The sequence below is a fragment of the Panthera uncia genome, chromosome A2 (genome assembly GCF_023721935.1).
Source record: "Panthera uncia isolate 11264 chromosome A2, Puncia_PCG_1.0, whole genome shotgun sequence".
Lineage (NCBI taxonomy): Eukaryota > Metazoa > Chordata > Mammalia > Carnivora > Felidae > Panthera > Panthera uncia.
This window is the reverse complement of record NC_064816.1, coordinates 151,038,244-151,054,517: the sequence shown is the minus strand read 5'-3', so window position 1 is coordinate 151,054,517 and position 16,274 is coordinate 151,038,244. Positions and strand designations below refer to the sequence as shown.

The 16,274-nt window shown below is 57.3% G+C and overlaps 1 protein-coding gene across 1 annotated transcript; it reads right to left on the bottom strand.

The window, feature by feature from the left end:
* Positions 1-374: 374 nt before the first annotated feature.
* Positions 375-15,087, bottom strand: EPHB6 (EPH receptor B6). The gene is made up of 18 exons (XM_049641989.1): positions 14,505-15,087; positions 7,684-7,755; positions 7,188-7,387; positions 6,849-6,913; positions 5,908-6,661; positions 5,020-5,175; positions 4,287-4,643; positions 4,047-4,171; positions 3,757-3,919; positions 3,374-3,488; positions 3,074-3,126; positions 2,741-2,860; positions 2,378-2,625; positions 1,940-2,113; positions 1,561-1,710; positions 1,103-1,296; positions 827-982; positions 375-718 (listed from the first exon to the last, which is right to left on the bottom strand). Exons 3-18 carry the CDS (start codon positions 7,285-7,287, stop codon positions 610-612), a joined length of 3,039 nt encoding a protein of 1,012 aa, XP_049497946.1. The 5' UTR covers positions 7,288-7,387; positions 7,684-7,755; positions 14,505-15,087; the 3' UTR covers positions 375-609.
* Positions 15,088-16,274: the final 1,187 nt, after the last annotated feature.

Genomic DNA, 16,274 nt, shown 5'->3' with positions numbered 1-16,274 from the left:
CCCCAGCACAGGGCTGGTGCCAGTGAGGACGAGGCTGTGGGCTCTTCGGCCTTACTGAAGTACTCTGCACTGTCAGAGCAAAGCACTTTAAGGACAGGCTTGCCGCCTCTGTCCCAGGGTCATGGTGGGAAGGGGACAGTCCTTCCCAGGGTGCTCCAGACAGCTGGGTGGGGGGGAGGCGCGTGGAGAACAGGAGTGAGGGGGACAGGAACCGCTTTGGGGGTGGGGTAAAGCTGCTTGAGTCTTGCCACCTTCTACCTTCCAATAAAGCCGTTCCCTGCTCTGCTTCCTTGTGCATTTGGCTCTGCCGTGTCCCCTTCCGGCAATGGCCCTGCGCTCCTTCTCCGAGGCCTTCCCAGCCCTTCCTCGCAGACTCAGCTCTCACCACACTTCCAACTTGCAAAGTTCCTTCTTTCCCTTTAATGCGGGGGAGGGCGGAGGAGGGCAGAGGAGGACTAGGGAGCGAAGCGTCCAGGGGGTTGGGTGTAGTGAGGCAGGCGCCTCTCGAGGAGGCCAGGACGGAGACTGGCTCTGGTCTCGCATATCGCTCCTGGGACCTACGGCCGGGGCTGTCCAGGGCATCGCCCACGCACAGCTGGAGCCCAGGCCTCAGACCTCCACTGAGCCCGGCTGCGTCAGGTGCTGCTGAAGGAGTTGGATGTTGTGCAGCAGTTTCTTCTGGTGGCCAGCCAGGGTGATGCCCAGGGCAGGCAGGTCTCTGGTGGGGAAGGAGTGGATCAAGTCTGGGCCCGCTTCTCTAAGATCCCAGGCATGACCCCTGGCCTGGGCCCAGAGGAATCCCCACCCCACCTCTCTCCCTGCTTACTCCAGGCCGAGCTGGACCACATCACTGAAGGTGCAGAGGCCAAACTTGGAGAAGTTTTCTTGGTAGCACTCCAGTCCAATGGCCAAAAGCCAGGCCTGGGGTGAGTCCAGAGAAGGAAAGTCCAGGGCCACAGGGTTCAGAAGGGCCTGGGAAGGTCTAAGTGAGGGGAGGTGGGTGTCAAAGTCTCCCCTTCATCTTAGCCCCCTCGCCTCAGTTTGTTTTCAGTTTGTATCTACCCTCCCTGGTTGTCCCAGGCTCCAGCCCCAATCTGCAGACCTGTCCCCAGGGCCACCGTCAGCCTGTAGAGTGTCTGGCTTTCGGATCATCTTGTCAAACGCAGCCACCAGCTGGTCAAAATGGGGCCGCTGGGTACGGTCCTTCTGCCAAGTGTCTAGCATGAGCAGATGTAGTCCAGGAGGACAGCCTGGAGGTGGGGGAAGCCGGAACTCCTGTTCTATTGCATTTAGCACCTGGGGGTTGGAGGAAGACCGTGGTGATGAGAAGCTACTGCTAGTGGAAAGGAGTATCTTGTTGGTTAGGTCAGCGGGTGGGCTGGGATCAGGCGGAGCATGAAGCTGGAGCGGGGAAGGGACTTAACAATATGGAAGCCAAAAGAACTTCCGGTGTGAGCGGATTAGAGACTAGAGGCTTCTCATAGAACCTATGAGTCTGTGAGGCTGGTGGATTGGAAGGATGGGGGTGGGGGATCAGCAGTGTCTAGGTCAAGAGCTCACCTCCTGGTCACTCATATCCCAGTAGGGTCGCTCTCCATAACTCATCACTTCCCACATCACTATCCCAAAGCTCCAGATGTCACTGGACGTCGTATGTTTTCCGTGAGCGATGACCTCTGGGGCTGCCCACCGAAGCATACAACTTGGGCCCTGAGGGGTGGGGTTAGAAATCACAGCAGCAATAATGATCTCAGTGGCCGCATTTATTGAGCGACTGCTATGTGCTCACATGTCTGCCCAGCGTTCTCTCCTGGATGGAGCCCTGGTGAGCCCCATCCCTTCAGACACTGTGATATGCCACGGGTGGTTCAACCCTGGGTCCCAGCTGGGCCTCCAGCGCCCTCTGGAAAAGCCTGAGCCCCCCAGGCAGTGCTCTCACCTGAGGACTGTGGCCAAGACGAGCCACTTTGCACACCAGGTGGCTATTCACCAGCACGCTGTGGGCAGAGAGGGCACGGTGCACGAAGGCGAAGCTGGACAGGTACTGCATGGCTGCGGCCACTCCTCGCTGCATGGCCACCAGCTGCAGGCTGCTGAACTGGCCCTCCCGCTGCTGAGGGGCAGGGGGCAGAGTTCAGCCTCCAGCAGCGGGGTGGGAAGCCTTGACCCGCTGCACAGCCCAGCAGGTATCAGCATGAGAGGGAGCGGGGATTAAGGAATCAGAAAATGGCCTGGGAACGAAGGATGAAGACCAGCGGGGGTGGGGGAGCAAAGATATAGGGCTCTGTCTCCTGTCTCCGGGACAGCTGAGAATTGTAAACCTCCCCGGACCCCAGGCTTCCCCAGCCGCGCCTCCCGGCCCCCAGGCTGGACTGACCCTGAGGAAGCTGTCCAGGGGACCCAGCTCCATGAGTTCTGTCAGCACCATGAGGGGCCGGCTCTTGGTGACCACGCCCTCCAGCCGCAGGATGTTGGGGTGCTGGAACTGGCCCAGGACTGCAGCCTGGCCCAGAAAGGTCATCTGGAGGCTCTCCGTGCCTCCAGCCCACAGGGCCTGGATGGCCACAGCCTGTTCCCGCCGTCCCCGGGGCTGCAGGCGGCCCCTGCGTACTTCACCAAAGGAGCCTGGGAGGACAGGGGCAGGTCGGGGAGTATGGAGGAAGGACTGCAGGCTCACGGTGTCCTGCCCCAGTTTGAAGGGATCCCGTCCCTCCCATCCCCTTCCTCTGCCCCTGCACACCTGCCCCAATGACCTCCTCGATCTTGATATACGCGGGATCCACCTCCCTGGTAAACTCCCGGATGGCCTGGCAGGGGTCCTCGTACGTGGAGGGGTCGATGTAATACTTCACCCCAAGTCCTGTGGGCAAATGGGGCGCGTCATGAGGGCGCGGTGCAAGGCCAGGCTGCCCGCACACGGTGGGGGGGGGGCGTGCCCTCTTACCTACAAAGGCAGGGTCAAGGGCTTCCCCTCAGCCTCGGGGGAAGCTAGCCTTGCCTGCTGTGCTCAGCCCCCAGCTCTTGGTCTGGGAGCCCCCCCCCCTTCCTGGCCCGGCCCCTCCCCACCCCACACCTGGACTGCTGTACTGCTGCAGCTGCTCTGTGTAGCCCGTCCCACGCCGCTTCCTGAGGACAAACCAGAGTCCTGGAATGACTCCCTCCCGTTCTGTCCCCGTTTCGGCCCCCACGCCGGCCCCCCTCCGGCCGGGGGTCTGTGATCCCTCCTTCCCACCTGGGCACGGACCCCAAGGGAAGGGGCCGGGTGGCGGGAGGTGGGCGCCGGTGGGGGTTTCTGCGGCGGGCTGCGGGGCTGCAGGACGTGGGGCTGTGCTGCGGGGTGAGCGGTGCTCGGACACGGCCGGAAGGGGCTCACCTCCGGAACACTACAGCCAGCACGGTGATGGCCGCCAGCAGGAGGAAGGCCAAGGCCCCCAGGATGGACCCAATTACCAAGGAGAGTCTCTCTGGCAGCTGGGTGGACAGCTCACCTGAGGAAGCAGCCACCCAGGATCACTCGTGGGTAAGGCCTTCCCTGCATGCACACCTACATACCCCCTGCCCCCCACCGTGCACCTGCTCAGACCCACCCACAGATCCAAAGGCCAGGCGCTCAGCCATGAGACTATCCTCAGCCTCCTGGCCCACACGATCTCTAGTCTGGAGGGTGCTGGGTGAGGGGTCAAGGCCTGGAGGGCCCCCGGGCCTCTCCTCACCATTCCCTGGTGCTGCCCCCTCCCCATCCAGGCTTCCTCTCACCTTGAGGCAGCGTCTGGAAATAGACCTTGCCCCCGTAGGGGCCGTGGCCTGCGGCAGTCCGCGCCCGCACCTGGAAGCCATAGATGTGGCCAGGGCTCAGCTGGGTCACGGTGGCCGTGTTGGTCTCGCTGGTCAGGGTGAAGGAGTGGGATTCATCTTCTGCCTGGGGGTGATAGCCGTTCACTCCCTGCTGCCCAGTCTGGCCCCTCAGCCCTGCTCCCACCCCCAGGCTTCCTGGCACCTCTCCCCCACCCCTGGCCCCACTGTGGGGCACCCCCTCTCCCCCCCACCTGGTCATAGTAGCGGAGCTGATAGTCCAAGATATTCCCGTTAGTTTGGTCTGGCTGTGGCCAGGACACCGTGATGCTGTTGGATGCCCGGCTCACCTGGTGCAATGCAGGGACTGCAGAGGGAACTGGGGTGTGGGGGGTTAGTAGAAGGGTCTCCAGGCCCCCCCCCCCCCGCAGCAGGAGTGGGGGAGGGGGCTGTAAGGAGGCCAGGCCAGGTGTCAGGCAGAGTAAAAGGCTCACCTGCGTGGCTGGTGCTGACATTGATGGCGGCAGCCTGGGGAGGGTCAGGGCTAAGCTCTGACACCCCGTTCACAGCCTGCACCTCCAGGATGTAGGGCACATGTGCCCGGAGCCCCCCAACTAACACTCGGCTCTCAGTCAGGCCCCTCTGGCGGGGGTCGAAGTGCACCTCATCCCTGCAGCGGCGACAGGCGCCCGGGGTGCCCGTGCCAGGCTCCTGGTGGCCTCCGCATTCCTTGCACACGACATTGAAGAGCAGGTCCCCGCGTCCCCCCAGCTCCTGAGGCAGGCGCCAGTGCAGCATGAGCACTGAGCCTTGCACCTCGAACCAAAGCTCCCGGGGAGCCGAAGGCGGGCCTGGGGAGGCCGGCGGGGGTGGGGGCAGCGAGGAGGGCCAGGGAAAGGAGTTGTTGGGGTTGGGGTAGAGGTGGGGGAGGAGGGGTGGGCATGATGGAGGAAGTTAGGAAGCAGGGGACAGCAGGTGGCCCAGAGGGGAGGAGACCAAGAGCATGGGGTGGGGACCAGAAAGCGGAGGTGGGTGGGAGGAGGGGTAGGAGGTGGGCCAGTGCAGATGGAGTCAAGGTGAGAAGGAGGTGTGTAGCAGGGAGGGAGAAAATGAGGGAACAGGAGAAAAGTCACTGCAAATGCACACCAGCCCCATGTGTAGCCCTCAGGCTCCCCTTCTCTGCCGCCCCCAGTCCATTTCCACCCCCTGGGCTGGTGGGAGACTCACCAGTGCAGGGGGCCTCTGGGGGGTCGGAACCGGCCCTGTAGAAGCCCTCAAGGCAGGGGCAAACAGGCGACGCAGGGTCGGGGGCGTGGCTGCGGGCTGGGCAGGGCAAGCAGGGGGCGTTCCCAGCCATAGCCTTGTAGGAGCCCTCGGGGCAGGCTGAGGGGCAGAACCGGGTGAGGACTTCAGGCTCACTCCACTCACCGCCTCCGGAGCCCCACGTGCGTCACACAGGCATCCTCCCAGCCTTCTACTCCCCAGGGAGGTCTCTCCTTTCCTCCTGAGACCTACCCCCCACCCCCTGTTCCCTCTTTCCCTCACTCAGGCAGATTACTTCCACCAGGTGACTGGGGTGGGAACTGCATTTCCTTGGGTGGAAAAAGTGAGGTGCAGTGGGGGACTATGGGCAGGACAAGCCCCTGATATAGGTGTCTGGCTCGACCGTGTAACCTCCCTCTGCAGAGGCCTTCCGCAGCCTCTACCCTGCAACAGAAGCATCCCCCTTGGCTGGTATCCACTGCCTTCTCCTACCTGCATCCTGGTCACCTGGCCCTGTGAGGATCACTTCCGAATTACATGGCATATAGGGACAAAGGACCCACCCCAAGATAACCTAGGAGTGTGATCTCCATCACTTCCCAGGCCTGCAGCCCCAGGAGGCTCAGCAATGTGGAAGTCTCCAGAAGGTTCTAGAAATTTGAGATGAGCCTATGACACCACATTTGTGTGCTTTAGAAAATAAGTCTGGAGAAAACAAGAGTCCTTTCCTAAAATAGCTTATTCCTGAACTTTTGGAGGACAAAGTAAAGTTTGGGGTATTCAGCAGAGGCGCCCAAAGGTCGGGAGACGGATGGGGAGATCTTGGGCACGTGCACAGCGGCAGAATCTCACCTTGGCAGGCCTTGTCTCCGCGGGCGGGCTGGTGCCCTGGCTGGCAGCGGCAGCCCCCAACAGCTACCATCCACTTGCCCTCCCCATTGCAGTGCAGCCTGGGGGGGCTCCCCCCGGCCTGTCCCCCACCTCCATCCTCCTCTGGCTCTGCGTGAGCCACACAGGTGCCCACAGCGGCCACCAGGGAGGCGCCTCCGGCACCACTGGCCTGCGTCTCAGGGAAGGAGGCGAAGGCGCGGAGAACGGAGGGGCAGGTGTAGGAGAAGAGCTTGACTGCCACTAGGGCCAGGCAGGCCCCCGTGTCCTGGAAGGCCACGTAGAAGCCGCGCTGGGTGAGGGGGCCGAAGCTCCTCTCTTTGACATTCAGCTGCAGCCCGGCCCGCTGCCCAGCGCCGCGCGGGCCCACGGCCCAGGCGGAGGAGGCAGGGAAGCTCTCGTCCGCTGCGATCGTGTCCACCTTGGTCCAGCGTTTGAGGTGCCAGGAGGAAATGCTGTCGGGGCCATCGGGCTCCTCCGCCTGGCGGTAGTAAAGCGTGAAGGTCTCCCGGCAGGTGCCTCCGGCCACGCCCAGGCTGGCACACGCCCGCACGGAGAAGTGGAGTCTGATGTGTGCCCTCTGCGCTCCTCGTCGCTCCACAAAGTGTGTCTGCAGCCAGTTGTCTTGCCCGGTGCCCGGAGGGGCCCCTGCCACATGGCATGCCTCGAAGGTCCGAGTCAGGCGTCGCTGGTCGTCCAGAACGCTCACTTCATCCCACTGTAGGGAGGGCGGCCGGGGAGACACTGTTAGCTGCATGCAGAGCAGGGTAAGAACACGCGGAAGTCCTGTTCCTCTCGGGAGAATGAGTCTTACCCCATTAGTCTCTACCCAGGGCCTCCCTCCCAAGTTCCACACTCTAGGAGCAGGGTGGGGGAGGTGCACTGGGGTCAGGAATGCCACTCACCCCGCCTGGTGGGTAGGTGAGCCAGCCAATCTCGGATGTCTCTCCAGTGGTGTCCAGAAGTACCTCTGCCCAGAGATAAGAAGGGACACTCAACGGCCAAGCCTCCAGCCGGTGCTGCTAACCCTCACCACATTCCCATGAGGAAAACAAGAATTCCCCTCCCTAGTCCTTTGAATCCACCAGCAGGGTCACAGCTGTCTGCCAGGAGCCTTTCTCAGAAAGCTTCCCCATCCTTTTCCCCTTCTTGACGTCTTCACTCTTTTCTGCCTTTTCTGAATCTTTCCCATTTCCCACCCACGGTGGCAGGTAGGGAATTCTCCAGTCTCCCCTCCCTCTTACCTTCCAGAGCCAGAACTGAGGACGCCAGCCCCAGGACCCAGAGACTGCACACCATGCCCGCCACTCCGCTCCCTGACCGGGCGGCCCCCTCAGCAGCCATGGGGCATCTTCAGGGCTCCCACCATTGCCCTGGCCACCACCCTGCTCCCAGGCGGGGCTGCTGCTTTGTAAGACTGGGGGTCTGCTGCCGAACTTGTTTCCTAGGGAGACACATGGGACCAGAAGAGGCAGGTGGCAGGGAACTCCACTGCTACACAGATGGCCCAGACCCCAAAACCTGACTCTGTGTCTTGTCCGATAGCTCTCAAACCACCCCAGCACCAACCGAGGGGTAAAGGCCTGTAGGAAGCCGACTTTCTCCTGACTTGCGCTAAGTCTGCCATCTTAGAGGGCCCTGTGATGGGTCACTCCCTCCCTACTTCCCACAGGTGACCCGTCTCTGAGCATCTCTTATGGCCCTCCCTTAGAGCACAGGGTAATTCTGGGCCAGTCTTACCCTTTTCTTCTGGAAGGAGCTATTTCAGTTCTTTCTCTTCATTTCCTCTCCTCTCCTCCTCCTACGGCCACCCTGCGTTGGAAGTCAGAAGATTCTTCTCATTAAAACAAGCAGAGTAGAAAGCTGCTCCTTCCCTAAGGACACACGACTCCCCCTCGCCAGCACCTCCTGACCCACATAAGACCTGGACACTCTAGACATTGCAAAGAGGCAGTGAAGCAAGAGGGAACACAGGAAAGAGCTGTGGGGTATGATGGGAGGGAGGGTGGGGGAACAGACATGAGAAGAACATAGGCATAAAGATGCCGTCTGAGGAGTGGAGAAGGGGTTGAGCTCTGGGGGACTGGCATGCCTACATTTGTGAACAGAGGTCTCCTGTCCACAAGGGGTACGCTTCTATGGCTTGCGGAAAAATAAATGTATGCCACATATAGGAAAAAATGCTTCTAGCATGCTCACAATGAGAGGACAGAATGGGGAAACAACAGTAGCATGCCATCTTGTCCTAGGAGATGAAAAGTGCCCTGGGTTGAAGGAAATGTGAGAAACAGGCTCTCTAGATTCACGGCGCTTGTAAGTTCAAACTGGTGTTTTCTCTTGGAAGGACACTTGGCAATGTCTAGCTAGCAGCTTCACTTCTGAGAGTTTGTCCTTCAGGTACTGTATCCTTTTTTTTTTTTTTTCCAACCTTTATTTATTTTTGAGAGAGAGAGAGAGAGACAGAGTACAAGCAGGGAAGGAACAGAGAGAGAGGGAGACACAGAATCTGAAGCAGGCTCCAGGCTCTGAGCTGTCAGCACAGAGCCCGATGTGGGGCTCAAACTTGTGAACCGTGAGATAGTGACCTGAGCTGAAGTGGGATGCTCAAGTGACTGAGCCCCCCAGGCGCCCCGGTACTCTATCTTTGGATCTGGTTGCACAGAAGTTCAAACATGGATATTTATTGCAGAATTGTTTGGAAGGGAAAAACCTGTAAAGTAACTGTTCATCAAGAGAAAGATGGTTAATAAATTATGGCGCAACCTTAAAAAAGAATAAGGAAAACAGTTTATGCACTGATTACAAAAATAATTTCTAAGGGTAAGTAGTCCATGCAGAATGGTATAAAGTGTGTTCCCAATTGGGAACCTAAAAAGGCCATCTCTGTACAAGCACACCCCCATGGCTCACAAACACATGACGAGGGGGCATGGCTGCCTCCAGGGTCACGATGAAGACCAGTGGGCTCAGACCTGCCTTTGCTCATTGGTCTAGAGATTAGTGGGGACCCATTTCTCTCCTTGTGACTGAGTCTCAAAAGTCTGCAAGTTGCATGGACCAGAGCGGTACATTCCATTTATTTCTGTGAAGAAGAAAATAAGAGGCAGGTTGTTCAAAGCCATCAAACTGAGAGAGCAAAAAGAAAGCCATTGGAAACTGGAACCTATTTCCTCCAGGACAGTCGTGGCCAGGTGATCCACACCATCATTGAAAACTGTACATTTCATAATGAGGTCAAAATCAAACTACTGCACTATTTAACTTCGATAAATAAGAAAGTCATAATTTGATTCCTGCTAATCTAATTTCTCCTGGCAACGCTGGCTGTCTTGCAAGATGAAGCCTTCAGTGTCACCCCCATGTGGTTGTCATGAAAGGGCACAGCTTTTGCAGCTGTGTGGGCTGGTGCATAATGGGTATCTGCCCATCAGCCACTGAAATTTCCCTTTCATGACACTAGAACCCTACTTGTGAGATAGAGTTTAACTTAGAGCATATAGCAAGTAAGAAGCATTTCCAAATCACCTGGTTGTACACCTTAAACTTACACGACGGTATACGTCAATGGTCTCTCAGTAAACCCAGAAAAAAAGGGAAGCATTGCCATACGGCAAATGATTCCTGAGAAACAGAGGTTCTTGGCAAATACTGTCCTCAATGCTGCTAGAATCATTCACAGACTAAATGTTTCAAAGAACAGGGAGACCGTGAAGTAAAAAAGCAGGGCTCTACCACCAATGGCTGCTCAATAAATATCCTGAAGGAACTCATGTTGTGGCTGCATCCCCCAAACTCTCTGGGCTTAATTTGGAGACATGCTTGTCACACCAAGGCAGACCAGACTCTGTCCAGCGCTATAGGGTCTTTAGGAATGCTGTTATCAAGAACCGAAAATGCCAGCAAAATGTCTTTAAACAAGGAAAGCTATTATATCATTTGCCCAGCAGATATTCTCCAAAATAGCCTCTTTCAGGCAGAAGATGGATGGATTTTGGAATATGTAACAAAGAAAAAACTGTAAGCACTGTGTCTTCTTCAACTTATAACTAGACAAATAATCATGGAGAAGGAATAATAAACACTTTGGATGCATCTCAATGAATTTTTTGGGGGGGGTGGGGGAGACAACAAGAGGGAAGAGATATACTGCAGATCATATCAGCTGCGCAATATGGAACATTCTAGAAGATGAGGGATGGCAAAGTATTTGCTTTGATGACCCACAATACAAGCAACACAGTCGCTTGTGGCTACAATAGGGCGTGTATGCACAGCCTCAGCGTGCATCTTAATGACAACATGAAGCTGGCCTGTCTCCAGAGGATCCAGAAAAGAGCAAAAGCAAAAGCAATTAGAGAACACGTTAAAGCCACTCAGCTTCTGTCCTCAAGAGGCATCAGGAAGAAAAGAATTAAATGGAGACATTGCGTGTGGATTGCCACTTTCCAAATTTTGTACAGATTTTTTGCCAAGAACAAAGATATTCATTAAAAAATGGTTGAGGATCTTCAAGTACCCAGAAGTGTCCCTTGCTGTCCGAAGGGACCTCTTTTCGATGTGGATCCAGAAGGCTGAAGGTTATAAATGAGTTCCTTCAGAAAACAAAAACTGGTTGAGTGAGACTAGGAGGTTAGGTCAATTCTTGCTTATCAAAAAAAAAGACAGATAAATTCAAGTCTTTTCCTTTTTAATATATAAAAAGAACTTGGGTGTATCTCTATGGCAAGAATAAAAATTAGGAAAGAGGAAACTTTAAGATATGGAAGAAACTGCTGTCAGCTAATTCCTACCACCGCAGATTCTTTTGAAAGAAGTTTCAAAGGCAGAAATGTAAGTGACAAGAACACGCGCTCCATCCACCTGCCTGGAATACTAAACAAGCAGGACTTAGAACTTGATTTTCAAAGGTGCCTTCAGTGGCTGAGGACTAGGACATCTTTCCGCATTTAGTCTAGGAGTGTGTCCTAGAAGCAGTCAAGGGCATCCCTGTCGCAACACAGGCGGGGGTGGGGGGGTGGGGGGGGTAGGGGGGTGGGGTGGTGTGAGGGTCAGGGGGGTGGGCGGGAGGGGGGCGGGGTGGTGTGAGGGTGGGCCTGCTTTGGATCCCTCTAACTTCTTGAGCTTGTGAAGGGAACTGGTCCATGTTGAGCAACCCTTTAAGCCATGAAAGAGCAGAAAACTTCTCTCAATCAGGGAAACATTCACATTTCAGATGTGTGTATGGTTTGAAAAACAGAACCCCAGAAGCAGCAGAAATGTGGATGGACAATGGTAGCTCAGAAAAGAAGACTGATTAGACAAAATTTCATATGACAAAAATTGCATTCTATGACTTCACATTTTTTTTCTCAGCTTCTTTTCTACATATATCACTTTACATCGTTTTGCTATAGCAGACACACTGCATCCACAAGCCTGCTACATTTCTTTGGTTTATAAAAATAGGACAGTTCGTAGGCATCAGAATTGTGTTTTGTTTCCAGAAACTGGCAAAGACGAAAGATGTGTAGACTCTTAGCTTATAAATCATAGCTTCTGAGTTCTGTTATCTTTAAAAATGAGAGACTTAAAAATACATTAAATGAGTACATCTGTAAGAATTTAACAAATTAACTGTCCTCAAATTGAAATGTTAAATACGGTAATTTTATGAACAAACTGAGATGGCTTAATATAGTTTGTGCACCTCAATCCACAAAATGAGTCTTAAAAACATTAAGTGATATAAACCTTATGAATAAGCTTGAAGGAAGGTATGGCAGAAAATACACTGAGCCGTTAAGACTGGTTCCTGTAGGAGGGAGAAATGAACGATGGTAGGTGGGGGGTTATTAACTTTGTCTTACGTATATTCCAATGGGTTTCCTTGTTACAACGAGCATATCTCATTTTTACAATTAAAACAAAATCTCATCATGACCATCGAAACAAAAAAAAAAAAGGAAAAGATTTTCAAAACCCAGACTAACCTAGCGTATGTTTACATTTGATCCTCCCCCCACCCCCTTTTTCTCTCTGGGTTTCAAAATAATCTAGAGATTTTCATCTATAAGAAGAAAGCAGAGAGAAAGAGGCAGTAGGAGTTGGGAATAAATGAGCAAAATAACTTTATCCCTGAATTTCCTTTAAGCTTCTCTCCGAAGAAGTTCAAATTGCCCCACTGATAGTACCATGCTTCTCTTACTCGGTCCTAGGCAAAGGACTGCAACTTTCAAGGGGGGACCAAGGCGGCTGGACACTCAAGCACAAGACAAGGGCATCATCGTCACTAAGTGAGCCCAGACGGGAACATTCGGAGAGGCAAAGCAGGCTGCGGGGCCCAGCAGGGCGAGGGAGGTCCCAAGGGCAAAGGGGCCAATGGTTAATGTGTGGTGTGACAGGTCCTCACACCTGTTAGCCACAGGGTCAGCGTGGGAGGGGTCAGAAGCACAGTCCCTGTCCTCGTCCTGTTCTGCAGCTGTTAAACGCCCAGGAAATTCCAGGATAATCCTTGCTCAGCTTAATGCTGCTGCCTCTACCCTTTAATCTCCACCTTGGACATGGTCTCAGTCGTTGTCTCTTGGAGCTCTGGCTGCCGGCCTTGAAAAGGATCCCCTCAGCCCTTACAGCGGCATCCAGAGCACACAGTGAGGACGTGGCTCTCCTCTGGCGCTTCTGGCCCCTGCTGCCCTGCTGAGAGAAGCCAATTTGTGGATTACCTAGCAGAGGAGAGTCCTGTGTCCCTTGAGGCCTCCAGCCTCCAAGAATGTCCCCCAGAGCACGCAGATGCAGACGAATGTGCCTCCCACTCCCAGGCTGTGGAGCTGGGGGAGGCTTTTAAGATGCAGGCAGTGTCTGGGAGTGGCAGACAGCCACTTAGACTGAGCCACTCTGGCTGTGCAGGGACCATGGACACACGCATGGCTTTGGAAAAGGGCGGAAGGGAGGATGTTGGTGCTGTCAGTACGTGTCCGCGGGAGATGAGTACATGGAAGAGTGTAGAAGTCCCCAAGAGCCAGGACTAGTGCCCGTGGGAGCAAGTGCGAGAGCGTGTGAGGCAATGTGTGTGAGGCGAGATGGGTGCAGGGCAGCACGCGTGCTGGGAGGAGTGCGTGTGCATGTGTGTGTGTGAGCATGCACATCAGAGCAGATCCAGAGTGCTCCTCATACTGATGCCCACGAGCCCTTCTCCTCACCCTGGGTCTGTCCCCACTCTACCCCCAGTGGGCCTGTCAACTGCTCTCTACCCCAGGAGTCGCTGTTGCCAAAACATCTGGGCTGGGAGAGTGCCAGCTGAACAGGAAAGAAGAGAAAGGGAAACCAAGGCTGCCTCAACTCCCCAACCCCGCCAACCTGCCTCCACCTAGTGGGAGGGAGTGCGGGACATGGGACCTGGGGCCTAGCTCAGGAGAAGGTGAGGAGCTGGAAAAGCGGCCGGCAGAGAAGAGGAATGTTCCAGCCCTTCACATGCTCAGACCGCTGGTGCCTGTTGCTCCTAGGCACTCTGGTGACATAATCGTCACTGCCAGCCATCTTCTTGAGCCCTGAATGAACCAACAGACTCCCAAGGAGTCCCCTCTCTAGGCCACTAGGTAGGTACACAGAAGCCCCCACCCTCGCCTTCCTGCAAGGAAAAAGGGCCACTGCTCTGAAAGAACCAAGCAGCCCCTCAGAACAGCACCCTCAACAAACGACAAGTCGCAATCAGGCAATGCCCATTACCTGGACATCTCCCCGCACTGCCAACAGTTCCACAGCACCTTCCCACCCAGCCAGCATCTCCCCTTCTAGAACCTGAGTCAAGTTCTCCTGGCGGGTGGAGGGCCTGGCCCCGGTTTAACTTATTGGGAACAGGCCCAGCCGCTTCTCTCCACCGGCACCGCCAGGGACATTACAACATCAGCTATGCTGGGCCCAGGCCAGCTCCCCCAGGGATGGGAGGAGCGAGGGTGCCAGACAGCCAAGATTGGAGGGTGGGGGTGGGGGGCAGGTAGGGCCAAGCACCCAGATGCAAAGCGAGGGGGTGGAGCTGGGGCAGAAGCAAGCAGCAGACTTTGGTTGCAACTTGGGGGTTACGGGGAGCACGAACGGAGCCTTCTCTCCGCTCCACGGCTTACGGGTGGGAATGGGGGTGGGGGAGCCGAGGGCAGGCGTGGGATCAACGTCCTCGCCCCTCCCAGCTCCGTGGGGATTGGAGAGATGCCACGGGAGTCAGAAGGGTGGGCGATCCTCTTCGGAACGCTGGGGGCCCGGCTTGGCGAGGACCCCTACTTCAGGACCCCCAAGCCAGAGCCAGAGCAGCGCCTCGGGAGACACAGTGGGGGATCGCAGCAGCGAGGGTGACAGTGGTGTCAATGATGGCTGGTCAGAGGTCGGGCAGCCAGCGTGGACAGTTTCGCACCCCTCACGAACCCACCTTCGCCTTGGGGAAGGACACTCAGCACTCCCCCAGGGGGCCCCCCAGGATCTGCAGAGGCCCGGTCTGGAGGGCCCCTCTACTTTTGCAAACCTGGACGCCTCTGTCCCCAGGCACACCGCCCCCCCCCCACCCCCTCAACGCCGCCTGGCACCCCGGGGCTCACCTTCTGCCGGCCGCAGGCTCCGCAGGTCTGCGCCCCCCACCCTCCGAGGCCCCGCGGTGGAGCCGCGGCGCCCGCGTCTCCGCTCGGGTGCGGGGACCCCGCTGCCCGCGGCCCGGGTCCGCTCGCCGCCGCGCGTCTCCGGGGTTCCGGGGCGGCCGGGGGGCGGTGGCCGGCGGCGGGGGCTGCTCTGGAGGCGGGGCGCCCGGGGATCGCGCGGGGCCCGCGTCGCGCTGGCCGTCGCCGCGCTCGGTCGCGGGTCCCGCCGCCCGCTGCTCGGCTCTGGAGCGGCGGCAGGGGCGAGCGCAGCCCGGCCCGCCCCCTCCGCGTCCCTCCCAGCCCGGCCCGCCCCTCTCCGGCCCCTGCGGCCGCCCTCCTTCTCCCCTCTTCCGGGGAGCCGAGCCCGCCCTCCCGGCCTGGGCGGCGATGCGCGGGGGAGAGCGGGGTGGAGGCGCGGGGCTCGCCCTGGGCCCGCCTGTGCGCCGGGGCGGGGGCGCCTCCTCCTCCCGGCCGCGCGCGGCGGGGGGACCGGGGCGCCGGGGGAGGCGCGCGCGAGGGGCCCGGAGGGCGCGGGCGGCGGGCCGAGGTGTTTAGACCCTCGGGCCGGGCGCGGGCTCGGGTCCCCGGGAGCGAAGCGCACGGGCGGCCGGCCGACGCCCGGGGCACCGCGGGGCACGGCGGGGCAGGGCAGGGCAGCGCGGCAGCCGGCCCGAACGCCCGCGCCCTCTCCCCACCCCTGCTTTTCGGCTTCAACTCTAGGAACTAAACCCGCTGTTTTAGTTCCTACTCAGGTTTAAACTAAGGTGGGCGTGAGCTGCGAAGAAGAGAAAGAAGGAAAAGAAGGGGGTGGAGGGAAAGACAAACTGAGAAATCTCGGAGGGTACGGGGGTGGGGTGGGGATGGGTAGGCAGCAGTGGAGCGGTGGCGGGGGGGGGGGCGCATCTGGGTTATGAAAGTGTCTGTGATCTAGCCTTAAACTCTTCCGCCTCTTCGTGACCCTGGATCTTGGTCAACGTTGGGGCTGCTGACTCCACCCTCCCCAAAGGGCTGGGAAGCCTGGGTCTGAAAGGGGAAGTCCAGATGTAGGTGCCTGGCTTTGCATTGCCCGGGCAAGTCGTGCACCCCTGGGTGGCTCCACCTCTGCCCGCTCCCCAGGGAGAACCTACCCACAGGGATCTGAGGCGTTGGGAGGTGCCTGGAAGGTTGGAGGAACCGAGGGGGCGCCGCGAGGAAAAATGTTTCCGCCCACCCCGAGCCTCTCCTCCGACCGGGGACAGGATTTGGGGGGTCTATTGTTCCGGTCCTGCAGCGCTGAGCCGGGGCTTTCCCACGAAGTGCTGCTACCACCTGCTGGTTCTTTCAAGGAACACAGGCGACTGGTGGAAGTCCCTCTGGCCTTTCCCCCCTCCTTCCCGTATCACCGGGTGGCATCTCAGTTCTCCCACTTACTTACTTCGTTTATCCAAGACGAGGGAAAGCGCTAGCTAGCTGCAAACGGGCTGATCACAAAAGTGGTACTTAAGGAGCATTCAGAAACTGAGGAAAATTGTGAAAGAGATCTGTGAGCCAACAAGCACAATAAAGGAAACAATGCAACTCATTAGAAGGCACCTGGGAGAAACAAACCGGCTTTAATGAATTGGCTGAATGAGTGATGGAAACTGAAAGGCGACTGAACTAGTCCCCACTTGGCAAGGGGGTTGTTCCCTCTCGATATCTGCAGTCAATTAATAAGCCTAATGATGTTGAATGATTCTGCATTTGGGCAGCTTG

Bases quoted from the DNA above. Each gene is read 5' to 3' on its own strand.
- EPHB6 (XM_049641989.1), bottom strand. From the start codon at position 7,287: ATGGCTGCTGAGGGGGCCGCCCGGTCAGGGAGCGGAGTGGCGGGCATG. The intron at 6,662-6,848 runs GTGAGTGGCATT...CCCTCCCTACAG, and splicing joins TCACCTACCCACCAGGCGGG to TGGGATGAAGTGAGCGTTCT. The intron at 5,176-5,907 runs GTGAGATTCTGC...TCTGCCCCTCAG, and splicing joins CGGAGACAAGGCCTGCCAAG to CCTGCCCCGAGGGCTCCTAC.